At 41.9% G+C, this 13,595-nt stretch overlaps 1 protein-coding gene across 1 annotated transcript in view; it reads right to left on the bottom strand.

Moving 5' to 3' along the window:
* Positions 1 to 13,595, bottom strand: part of LOC122564591 (exonuclease mut-7 homolog) — a 180,286-nt gene that overhangs the window by 9,223 nt on the left and 157,468 nt on the right. The window contains exon 4 of the mRNA XM_043719679.1: positions 8,739 to 8,832. Within this exon, the coding sequence (XP_043575614.1) occupies positions 8,739 to 8,832 (94 nt within the window). The remainder of the gene's footprint in view (positions 1 to 8,738; positions 8,833 to 13,595) is intronic.

The following is a 13,595-nucleotide window of genomic DNA, read 5'->3' on the forward strand; positions in this document are numbered from 1 at the left end:
CGCCCCTCCCCCAAGTCCCTCCTTCCTACCTTTTATCTTAGCCTGCTGGACAAACTTTCCTCATTCCTGAAGAAGGGCTTATGCCCGAAACGTCGATTCTCCTGTTCCCTGGATGCTGCCTGACCTGCTGCGCTTCTCCAGCAACACATTTTCAGCTCTGATCTCCAGCATCTGCAGACCTCACTTTCTCCCTTTTACATGTTCCCTAGTAATTGACATTTTTACCCTGGGAAAAAGACTCTGACTATCTATTCTACCAATGCCTCTGATAATTCTGTAAACTTATAGTTAATACCCTTAAAACCTTTTCTGCACCATTTCCAAAGTCTCCACATCCTTCTGGTAGTGTGGCAACCAGAACTATACACAATATTCCAAATGTAGACTAACTTCTACACAGCTGCAACATGACTTGCCAATTTTTATACTCTATGCCCCAACTGATGAAGGCAAGCATGCTATATGCCTTCTTGACCATCTTATCCATTTGTGTTGCCACTTTCAAGGAACTGTCGATATGGACATCTATATCCCAATGTATGTTGATGCTACTAAGGGTCCTGCCATTTACTGCATACTTCCCTCCAGCATGAGATCTTTCAAAATGCATCACCGCACATTTGTCCGGATTAAACTCCATCTGCCACTTCTCTGTCCAAGTCTCCAGCCTATCTACATCCTGCTGTATCCTCTGGCAATCCTCCTCACTATCCGCACCTCCCACTTTGTGTCATCCACAAACTTACTAATCAGGATACCTACATTCTCCTCCCAATCATTTATATGTATTACAAGCAACGGGGATCTCAGCACTGATCACTGTGGAACACCAGTGGTCACAGACCCCCCCCCCCCCCCCCCCAGTCCGAAAAACAACCTTCCAACACAATTCTCTGTCCCTACCGCAAAGCCAATGTTGTATCCAATTGGCAAGCTCACCCTGAATCCCATATGATCTAATTAGTCTACCACATGGAACCTTGTCAAAAGCTTGATTAAAGTCCAAGTAAATAATGTCTATTGCTTTTCCCTCATCAATCATCTTTGCCACTTCCTCAAAAAAGCTTAATCAAGATTGTGAGATATGGCCTTCCTATACAAAGCCATGCTATCTAGTGTTAATATTTTCATATTTTCCAAATGAATTACAGAATCCCTGCAGTGCAGATAGAGGTCATTTGGCCCATTAAGTATCACTGACCCTCTGAAGAGTGTTCTTTAGCATGGACTTTGGAGGAAACCCACTTTGACACAGGAAGATGCAAACTCTGCACAGATAGTCACCCAGTGATGGAATTGAACACCAGCCCCTGGGCCTGTGAGGCAGCAGTGCTGACCAAAACGGAATTAAATCCTGACCCTAAGAATCTTCTCCAATAACTTCCCTACCACTGATGTAAGTCTCATTGGCCTATAATTTACCACATTATCTCTGCTGCCCCTTCGAAACAAAGGAGCAATGTTGGCTATTCTGTCCTCTTGAACTTCTATGGTTAAAGAGGATACAAAAATTTCATACAAGCGCTATGCCATGGTGGTTGAACACTTCTGCTAATTAAAACAAGACACCCAGAAAAGCTCACCTCACCTCATTATCTGCTAAATGTGTGAGTGAATCAAAGAAAACTCCTAATTTCCACTATTTAAAGAAAAATAACAATTTATTTTCCTAACTCTAATAACGAACACTAAACAAAATTATTAACAAACCAAACACTCTTTCCCCTAACTAATCACGATCCTTTAACTGAACATAATGCCATTAATATGCTGTTCCAATAACACAATTATTAAACATTACATTAACTTAATCTCAAATCCACACACAGTCTCTTATGTTGTCTTCCTTCTTGTTTTCTGATTCTGCTGTCTTCTCTCTGGGTCATCTTCTTTCTTTTTACTGCGAGTGTTTCTTTCTTACAGGAAACAGTACCTTTTGATAAATAGTGCCTTCTGAAATTTCTTTGAGAGCAATAGCCTTTGCTCTTCGGCTCTCCTGCACTTGCTCTGATCAATTTTCAAACTGCCTGTGTTTTTTACACCCCCAACATTGTTCCCTCTGATTGGTCTGATGTTGGCAATACAGGAAATTCAAACTCAATTGGGGTTTAGTATCCTGGGCATCATTTAAATTAATTGGTTAAATTTGAATTATTGTCAAAACAGCAAACAAAACACAGATATCCATTTAACAGTCATTTTCAATGTGTATCTAGTTTAGAATAGCCTGTCTCTTAGCTGTTCTATTCTGGCTGCTTGGCTGTACTTTAAATTTACTTTAAAATTCAAAAAACACTTTTTATCTTAAAGTGAGCATATATTCTTATGACTTCATAATACAAAGCCCCAGCAATTTCCTCACCAGCTTCCCTCAGGATTCTGGAATAGATCCCATCAGGTCCTGGTGACTTGTCTACATTAATGTTTTTCAAAACACCCAATACCTCTTCCTTTTCTTTTAACACTGATATGCCCTGGAACATCAATGTACCCCTCTGGAGACTCGTATTCACCATACCCTTCTCATTTGTGAATACCGATGCAAGTATTCATTAAGGACATCACTAACCTCCTCTAGCTCCACAGCTAAATTCACTCCTTTGTATTTGATTTGCTCCTTATATTTGTATAAGATGTCCTGGGAATTTTTCTTAATCCTGTTTGTCAAAGACATTTCATGGCTCTTGTTGACCCTCCTAATTTCTTCTTTGAACTCTTTCCTGCTTTCTTTATATTTTTCAAGAAAGCTGCCTGTCTTCAGTTTCCTAACCCTTATGTATGCTTTTTTTTTGACTAAACTCTCAACTTCACTCGTCATCCAAGGTTTCCGGGTCTTGCTATCCTTATCTCTTATTTTCACGGGAACATGTGATCCTGAGAAGGCGGATGGGGTTGGGGGCGGGTGGGGGTCGGGGACCCATCCGCGGTGTGCTGCTGCCTTGTCTCCTGAATAGGAGCAGGCTGCATAGAAAACTCCGAGCCCCAGAGGAAATCAATTAACCGAATAATCAATTATCCAAACGAAATAATGCCCGCCCATCTCGTTCGGATAATCGAGGTTCCTCTGTATTTCAGAAAATCATCCTGGACACATCAAATAAATCCCCCACGTCCAAGCCCCTGGTGCTAAGTGAGTCCCAGCCAATACATGGGAAGTTAAAATCAGTCACTTCAACAGCCCTGTTGTTTTTATATTTTTCCATAATCTGTCCCTCTATCAGCTGCTGGCTGTTCAGTGGCCTGTAGTACAATTGCATCAAAGTGATTACACCCTTCCTATTCCTGACCTTTAACCATATGGCTTGCTGGATGATAGCTCCAAGGTGTCATCCCTCAGTACAGCTGTGAGATTATCCTTATCCCTTTCACATCCCTCGCTATCTCACCTAAAACATCCAAATCCCAAAACATTAAGCTCCCACTCTCGTTCCACTCCCAACCAAATCTCTGTCATCGCTACAACATCATAGTTATATATATGAATTCAAGCACTAAGTTCATCTACCTTACCTGTCATACACCATGCATTAAAACAAATAAACTGCAGACTGCCAGCCTTTCCATGTTTAGTAATGTGACCCCGTCTGTTCTTCCTCTTCGTTCAACTGGCCTTAGTGTCTGACTCCTGCTCAGTTATTTTACTTGCTGACCTAATGCACTGATTCCATTCCCACCACCCCACCCCGTAACCCACTACACTAGTCTGTACCCTCCTAAGTACAGTAGCAACCTCCCTGCCAGGATATTGGTCCCCCTCAGGTTTAGGTGCAACCAATCCTTCTTGTCCAGGCCCCGCCTACCTTTTGCTCTTTGTTAACAAACTGATTCCACACCTTGATTTTCACAGACAAGATAATTTCTTGTTACTGTACCCAATCCCATCTCCTATTAAGACTGAGCACCATCTCTCTCCTATTAATATTGGGCCCAATTTCATCTCATCTGTTAATATTGGTCCCAATCTCATCTCCTATTAATACTGTGCCCAATCTCATCCCCTATTAATACTGTGCCCAATCTCATCTCCAATTAATACTGTGCCCAATCTCATCCCCTATTAATACTGGGCCCAATCTCATCCCCTATTAATACTGGGCCCAATCTCATCCCCTATTAATACTGTGCCCAATCTCATCTCCTATTAATACTGTGCCCAATCTCATCCCCTATTAATACTGTGCCCAATCTCATCCCCTGTTAATACTGGGCCCAATCTCATCCCCTATTAATACTGGGCCCAATCTCACCCCCTATTAATACTGGGCCCAATCTCATCTCCTATTAATACTGGGCCCAATCTCACCCCCTATTAATACTGGGCCCAATCTTATCTCCTATTAATACTGTGCCCAATCTCATCTCATCTGTTAATATTGGTCCCAATCTCATCTCCTATTAATACTGGGCCCGATCTCATCCCCTATTAATACTGAGTCCAATTCACACCCCTACTAATACACCCCCTGATCTCATCCCCTATTCATACTCTACTTAATCTCATACTCTTAATTCTGTACCCAATGTCAACCTCCATTAATACCATACTTGCTCTCACCCCATAAAACTGTACCTGATCTCACCCCCTATTTATACTATATATGATCTCATCCACTATTCATGCTGTCCTTGCTCTCCTTCTCTAATACTGTATCTGATTTCATCACCCATTCATACTGTACCAGTCCCATCCTCTTAATACTGTAATGGGACTTTAACTTTCCTAACATGGATTGGGACTGCCATAGAGTTAAGGGCTTGGGTGGAGATGGGATGGCACCCAGTTTTAATAGGGAATGGGATGGGGCCCAGTATTATTAGGGGATGGAATGGGGCCCAGTATTATTAGGGGTTGGAATGGGGCCCAGCATTAATAGGGGATGGGATGGCGCCCAGTATTAATAGGGAATAGGATGGGGCCAGTATTAATAGGAGATGGGATGGGGCCCAGTATTAAATAGTGATGGGATGGGGCCCAGTATTAATAGGGGATGGGATGGGATGGAGCCCAGTGTTAATAGGGGATGGGATTGTGTCCCGTATTAATGGGTGAAGAGATTGGGCCCCGAATTGAAGGGAATGTGTTCAGAAAGCATTTCTCATGCAGTATATAAATGGTTCTATTAGAAAAGGAGCAAAACATGACCTTCTTTTGGGAAATAAGGTAGGGCAAGCAACAGATGTGTTAGTGGAGGAGCACTTTGGGACAGTAATCATAATTCAATTAGTTTTGAAATAGCTATGGAAAAGAATAGGTCTGATCCACAAATTGATTTTCAAAGTTGGGGCAAGGCTAAATTTGGATGGTTTTAGACAGGAGCTTTCAAACATTGATTGGGGGAGGCTCCAAATAAAGGGATGTCTGGTAAGTGGAAGCTTTCAAAAGTGAGTTAATGAGGGCTCAGGGATATGATGTTCCTGTTAGAGTAAAGGGTTATGCTGACAGGAGTAGGGAACCTGGATGACTAAAGTTACTGAGGTCCTGGTCAAGGAAAAGGAGGAGGCATATAAATGTATCGGCAGCTGGGATCAATGGAATTCTTTGAGAAGTATAGAGGATGTCGGAGTACACTTAAGAGAGAAATCAGGACAGCAGATAAGGTGAAGGAGAATCCAAAGGAATTCTGCAAGTACATTAAGGGCAAAAGAGTAACTGGAGAGGGAATAGGACCTCTTAAAGACTAACAAGGTCAGCTATGTATCAGCCACAAGAGATACGTGATATCCTAAATGAATATTTCTCATCACTATTTACTGTTGAGAAAGGCATGGTGCAAGGGATTCTGGGGAAATAAATAGTGATGTCTTAAAGAGAATCCACATTACAGAAGAGGAGGTGCTGCAAGTCTTAAAATGCATTAAGGGACCTGATGAAGTTTATCCCAGGACTTTATGGGAGGCTAGGGAGAAAATTGCAGGACCCCTAGGGGAGATATTTGTATCACTGACAGCCACGGGTGAAGTGCCCAAAGATTGGAGGGTGGCTAATGTTGTACCATTATTTAAGAAAGGCTGCAGGGAAATGCCTGGGAACTACAGACTGGCGAGTCTAACATCTGGAGTGGGTAAGTTGTTAGAGGGGATTCTGAGACACAGGATGTACATGCATTTGGAGAGGCAAGGACTCATTTTGGATAGTGAGCATGGTTTTGTGCATGGGAAATCAAGTCTTACAAATTTCTTTGAGTTTTTTGAAGGGGTGACCAAGAAAGTAGACAACGGTAGTACAGTAGATGTTTCAAACGGGAGACTAGCGACCAGCAACGTGCCACAGAGATCGGTGCTACGTCCACTTTTATTCATCACTTATATACAGTCTGGTATAACGCAATTGTTCCATTCTTGTGCAATCCCATGTTATAAGAAAATCACGCAATAGCAGCACCATTTAAACCAATGGGACTAGAATCGCTTTACAGCCAATACAGGTAAGAAAGATTTGCCTTGTATAAATCATGGTCTATATTCTTCAATCGTGTTATAGCCAATTCACACTGAAGAAACACGCGTTATAGCAGAATTGCCTGTAAATGATTTGGAGCAGAATTTAGGAGGTATGGTTAGTAAATTTGCAAATTACACCAAGATTATGGTGTGGTGGCCAGTGAGGAAGGTTATCTAAAATTACAAAGAGAACTTGATCAAAAATTGAGTCAATGAGGAATGACAGATGGAGTTTAATTTGGATAAATGTGAAGCATTGCATTTTGAGAAAACAAACATGGGCATGACTTATATAATTAATGGTTGGGCCCTGGGTAGTGATGTATAACAGAGAAACTTAGGGGTTCCGGTGATCATTCTTTGAAATTTGGGAATACAGCGAGATCTTTATCAACTGGGCCAGTGGGCTGAGGAATGGCAGATGGGGTTTAATTTAGTTAACGCAAGGTTTTGGTAGGTCAAATCAGGGCAGAACTTACACAGTCAATGGTATGGTCCTGCAGAGTATTCTAGAATAAAGAGATCTAGCTCCGTGAAAGTAGTCACAGGTAGACGTGGTGGTGAAGAAGGATTTCAGCATGCTTGCTTTCATTGGTCAGAGCACTGAGTGTAGGAGTTGAAAAAGGCCACATTTGGAGTACTGTGTGCAGTTCTCATCAGCCTACTACAGAAAATATATTATTAAACTTGAAATAGTGCAGAAAAGATTTACTAGGATGCTACATGGGCTGGAAGGTTTGAGTTATAAGGAGAAGCTAGATAAGATGGAACTTTGTTTCCCTGGAGTGTAAAGACTGAGGGATAATGTTATAGAGGTTGATAAAATCTATATAAGATAGATAGCTGACAGCTTTTTCCCATGGTATGGGAGTCTAAAACTAGAGGGCTTAAGTTTAAGTGAAAGGGGTAAGATACAAAATGATCCATGCGGGCAATTGTTTTCCACACAAACAGCAGTGGCCCCAAAACAGATCCTTGCGGCACACCACTGGTAACTGAGCTCCAGGATGAACATTTACCATCAATCACCATCCTCTGTCTTCTTTCAGTTAGACAATGTCTGATCCAAACCACGAAATCACCTTCAATCCTAAAACTCTGTATTTTGTGCAATAGTCCACTGTGTGGAACCTTATCAAAGGCCTTACACAAGTCCATATACACCACATCAACTGCTTTACCTTCATCCATCTGTTTTGTCACCTTCTTGAAGAACTCAATAAGGTTAGTTAGGCACGACATATCCTTCACAAAACAGTGTTGACTATCCCTAATCAAGTTATTCCTTTCCAGATGATTACAAATTCTATCTCTTATAACCTTTTCCAACACCTTACCCACAACTGAAGTAAGGCTCACTGGTCTATAATTAGTATGGCAGGTTGCATGGATTGGCCATACTAAATTGCCCATAGTGTCAAGGGATGTGCAGACTAGGTGGATCAGCCATGGGATATGCAGGGTTACAGAGATAGTGTAGAGGGAGTGGGTCTGGGTAGGAGGTTTGGTGTGGACCTGATGAGCCGAATGGCCTGCTTCCACACTCTTAGGGATTCTATGAATGTTTAACTTTTTGGACAATTGCAAAAGCCGGGGCTCCTCCTCCGCTGCTTTCTAGATCCTCATACCTGCCTCATTCACTGTCAAACATTCCTGTCCCTGACCATGGGACAATCTGAAATTCTGAATGTAAGGACTATGACTGCCTTCTGGAACAAAGTGTTCAACTTTTCCTCTCCCTAGAACTTGCAGTGTCCAAACCTCAAACTCCAGCTCACTAACTCACAGCAGAAGTTCCTCAAGCTATAGACGCTGAGTACAGACGTGGTTGCTGTTGATTGTACTGGCCTCCATCTGCCACAATATGCTACATCTGTGACACATCACCTATCTGGCCATCTTTGTCGTGTTTTATTTAACTAATAGGTTTTAAGTTTGGAAATACGACTGAATTGGTGTCTGTAGTTATACCAAGTAGATAAAGCCAGTGAAGAAATAAATTCAGTGCAACACTTATTTCTTCCTATACCAATTTGAATGCCTGCCTGTATTTACAGCATAAAATGTTACAAACCCACCAAACACTCTGCTCAGCTAATTAATGCCTTGAGCACCTAACTGCTTCTGGAGGCTAAAAACAGATATAAATATTTGCACCAAACTTCCAAGCAACACTCAAATCCAGTCAGAGTCACAATCTGTCTTCCGGACCCAAACTCTGGGAAACTCATGTCAGATCCCCCACCCTCTCCACCTCAGGAAACATCATTGGATACCACCTTCTTATGATCAGTTACCTGTATACTCTGCTCTTCCTGAGCCAGCTTTTGACTGTATGGCTTGTCGCATCTCTTCCACTGGAAGCTTCAGGTATTCAGCCCCATTACACACCTGGTAACAGAGAATGACATATGTGGTTACTTGGATTCAGGCGTGATGAGACCCTCCTGTTGATGTTATGACACTGTGTAAACCCGACACACAGAGCTCACTATTTAAAGTAAAAATTAACAATTTTATTCTTTAAATCCAACAGAGAACATTAAAAAAACAACTATCTACAACTCCTTTCTCTTAAGCCTATCTTCTACTTCCCACTCTACAATACTGGTGCAGTAAAAAATCCCGATTAAGAGTTACAAAAAAATTAACCACGTTTCAAAACCTATCAGCCTTGTCGATTTTCCTCTGTAGATTTTCCTTTGTATTCTCTTGGGTTACGTTTTCTTTGGTCTTCTGCTGCACAACTTTTCTTATGGGCAGGGACCTGTCAGAGAGATATTCGACTAGCAGGCTGTACTTGTTGGTGCACTTTGCAGTTCTCACCAACTGTTCAAAATGTCCACTTTTATACCCCAAAACGTTGGATCATTTCATTGGTTTGATGTTATCCCAAACAGTAAAATTCAAATTCGATTGGAATTTGGTATCTGAGGCATAATTTAAACTGATTGGCCAAATTTGAATTTGTTTTTGTTCCATGGCATCACAATTCCAGCTACTTGTTTCAACCAATTGTTACATTTTTAAGTTGTTCAGCACACTCTTTCAGTCAGTCCTTGCTAGCTTCCTCTCTCTCTTAAAGGTACAGTACACACCTGTACTTTCAGAACATTGGTTACCGGTATTCAGAGCAGGCTGGTCAAGGCTAGTCAACCATTGAAATTAAGAGATGAGCAGTTACCAGCAATACGTTTTTGATTCCAACAGCTCTCAGCTCCAACTACCAAACTCAGAAATTTAGCTCAGCTGTTTGTCCATTCATGGAATTGGGAAAGACTAGACCAAAGCTTGTTGAAGGGTGGTGCTGTCACTCCCTATGTAGGTGGTACTATGGAGTCAGCATGGGTCATCTGTTTATTGGGAACCATGCAATATTCCCAGCCACTTGTCAATTCCCTGCTTCCTTTCCCCAACTCAAAACAATGACTCCTGGAAAAACCCTGCCCCAACATCCGACCTCCTGGAAGGCAGCACCAAGCAAAACACAATAAACTGAGGTAGAGATGGAGTCCGGAACACTTAGGAAGATGGAAAGGGCTCATCTTGGCTAGCATGTTGTTCTGGAGTCTACATCTTGAGTCAAATATGACAACAAAGTTATGAATGGTCTGATTTCACCTCCAACAGTAAACCAGCTTTGTAGCAGAACCACAGGCAATGGTTTTAGCCTTTCTAAGTTTTACTTGGAGGATGTACCTAGTCATTCAACATTAGCTGTCAGGTAAGCAATTTAAGAAATTAGAGACATTGAAAGGATCAGGGAAGATGATGGTAATGTAGGGTTGGGGTTGTCCAGAAAATCTGACATGTTTTCAAATGATGTTGCCAAGGCATAGCAGAGAGAAACGTGAGAGTTAAGAAAAGATCCTTGGAAGCATCAAGTTCTCTGCTTTATCTTTCCAATCTTTTTTCACAAATTACTACAATTTCAGTACTGAGCACAATTCATGCATGTTCTTTCAAATATCTATCAGGAATTTGATAACTGCATTTGTAATCCATTTGATATTCAGGCTAAGTTTCCTACATTAGGTAAAGCCAACACTGCAGAAGTTCTTCAATGACTATAAAGAGGTTTGGGACATTGTTGTGAAGAATGCCATATAAATGCAAAGAGGCTGGGGAAAGGTACGTGGAATCACCATCTCAACTACCTTTCCCCCAGCCCCACCACCCTCCCTCTTTCTTTCTCAGTCCCCTTCCCCCTCTCCAGTCCTGATGAAGGATCCTGCCCAAAACGTCGACTGTCCTGGTCTTGTAATGTTGCTTGACCTGCTGTGCTTTTTTGAGCTTCACTCTGACCTTCCAGCATCTGCAGCCCTCACTATCTCCATATAAACACAAGTCAATGTTTCTCTTTCCCTCTCTCACTATCCAATCACTACTTTGTGGTTAATATCTCTGTTTATCAGCTTAAATATACATGCTTCTTAAATTCTAACTGTGTATTGGTGAACATTCTCAGGTTGGTGCAAATACTGTTACAAGGAGATTACATAATTACTCTCCCACATCACCTCTGTATCAGCTGGGGGAGACTTGCAGAATACCTTTATTATAGAAAGGGCTGAGGACTGGCAGATGAAGTTTAATTTGGATATATGTCAGATGTAACGAACAAGGGCAGCACTTACTCAGCTAATGGTAGGGTCCTGGATAGTGTTATCTACAGAGAGACCACAGGGGTTCAGGTACATAATTCTTTGAAAGTTGCATCATAGGTAGACAGGTTGGTTAAGAAGGTGTTTAACGTGCTTGCCTTCACTGCTGAGTATAGGAGTTGGGACGTTATGTTGAGGTTGTACAAGATGTTGGTGAGGCCACTTTCGGACTACTGTGTTATATTATAGAAAAGGCATTATTAAATCAAAAAAGTTTCACAACATGTTACCCAGACTGGAGGGTTTTACTTATAAGGAGAGGTTGGAAAGGCTGGACCTTTTTTGACTGGAGCATAGGAGGTTGAGGGGTGACCTTATCGATGTTTATAAAATCCTGAGGGGCATAGATAAGATAAATAGCAAAGGTCTTTTCCCGAGGATGGGGGAGTTCAAACTAAAATGCCGATAGTGTTCAGGGATGTGTAGGTTAGGTGCATTAGTCAGGGGTAAATGTAGGATGATGAGGTAAGGGAAGGGGTCTGGGTAAGTTACTCTTCGGATGGTCTGTGTGGACTTGTTGGGCCAAAGGGCATGTTTCCACACTGTAGGGATTCTATTCATATAAGTTCCCCTCCAAGCCACTCACCATCCAAACTTGGAAATATATTAAGGGCTATACGGTGGCTCAGTGGTTAGCACTGCTGCCTCACAGCACCAGAGACCCGGGTTCGATTCCCACCTCAGGCGACTGTCTGTTTGAAGCTTGCACATTCTCCCCGTTTCTGCGTGGGTTTTTCCCAGGTGCTCCAGTTTCCTCCCACAATCCAAAGATGTGCAGGTCAGGTGAACTGGCCATATTCAATTGCCCATAGTGTTAGGTGCATTAGTCAAGGATAAGTACAAGGTAAGGGAATGGGTCTGGGTGGGTTACTCTTCGGAGGGTCAGTGTGGACGTGTTGGGCAAAAGGGCCTGTTTCCATACTGTAGGGAATCTAATCTAATCATATTTTTTAGGTGAGAAAAGAAAAATTTAAAAGGGACCTGAGGGGTAACATTTTTACACAGAGGGTGATTTGTACGTGGAATGAACTTCCAGAAGAAGTGGTGGATGCAGGTACATTTACAACATTTAAATGACATTTGTACAAGTACATGAATAGGAAATGTTTACAGGGATGTGCGCCAAATGCAGGCAAATGGGACTAGTTTAGTTTGGTTAATTTGGTCAGCATGGACGACTTAGACCAGATATACATGCTGTATGACTATATAAGTCTAAGACCTCATCTTTTTTGGACTATAGACTGGAAATGAGAAACTGGGCATTGCCTTAAGGAGAGAAGGTGAAAGGAGTTGTTTGTAACTTCAAAAAAAAAACCCAACTGTATATTAGCTTCAATGTTGAGTTTTGGGGACATTGAGTCCAGGCAAAGTAGCACTATTTGATGTAGGTTCAGGAGAGTTCAGCATAGCTACAAGCCTCTGACTGGTCAGGTTGCAGTTTAACACAGATTCTGATCCTCTCTTGTCCAGAATTGGCAAAGTTGATCAATTTCACTTCCAATTTCCGCCCTGCTCTCACCTTCACCTGGTCCAAATCCTCCCTCCACTTCCATAACATTTCTGTTTTCATTTCTGGAGACAGGCTGGACAATATTATATACTACAAACCCACTGATTCCCACACTCCTGGACTATACATCTTCACACCCTGCTCCTTTTTGCGATGATACTGTGACTTCAAGAGGTGTATTTCGTCCTTGTTCTTTTGGGACAGGTTTTAAGGCTGTGGTGGAAGCAGTCTACCAGGGCCACTAGCTTGTGAGACCTTGGGATTTTTTTGAAGAAAAAGGTGGAACAATACAAGCAGCTTGAATGGATATGGTCAAGCTTTCACAGAACTAGGACTTTTAGTTTTAGCTTTAAGCAGTTGCTGTCCCTCTCTCGGTTACAGCCAAAAGCTGGGCATGCTCTTCCTGTTACTGCAGTTGCATGTGAGTCAATCTGTTTTTATGAACTTGCCTTTTGCAACGGGCATGTTTATGGGCTGTTATTATATTGGAACAGTTAATTAGTAACAGTTACTACATCTATTATTCTGTTGAGCATTCCAATACATTATTCCAATTACTTCTTTCTTTTGTTCTATTTTAACTATAGTGGATGAACATTTTGCTTTAAACTGGTAGTTTGACCAATTGAATTGCACCTGGAACATAACATCTCATGTTTACCTTTAAAAAAGAAAAAGTTAGGTTCTAGACTATATTCAAAATAGTTTGAGGGGGGTTTGGTCTGGTCCACTTTAAAGATTCTATAGCATTCTCCAGTTGTATGTGTTTTGATGATACTACCTTCCACAGAGGAGCCTCAGAAATGCTCATCCTTTTTCTCAACTGAGAATTCCCTGTCAGTCCGACCCACTTCCCGGACTTCTGTGCCCACCTCTTCTCTCCCCTCCCACAACTTTGGAGGTGTCCCTCTGGTCCTCACTTCCCACCCCACCATCATGCACATCCAAAGGATCATAAACCACGATTTACATCACCA

This window comes from Chiloscyllium plagiosum, chromosome 30 (genome assembly GCF_004010195.1).
Source record: "Chiloscyllium plagiosum isolate BGI_BamShark_2017 chromosome 30, ASM401019v2, whole genome shotgun sequence".
Classification (NCBI taxonomy): Eukaryota; Metazoa; Chordata; class Chondrichthyes; order Orectolobiformes; family Hemiscylliidae; genus Chiloscyllium; species Chiloscyllium plagiosum.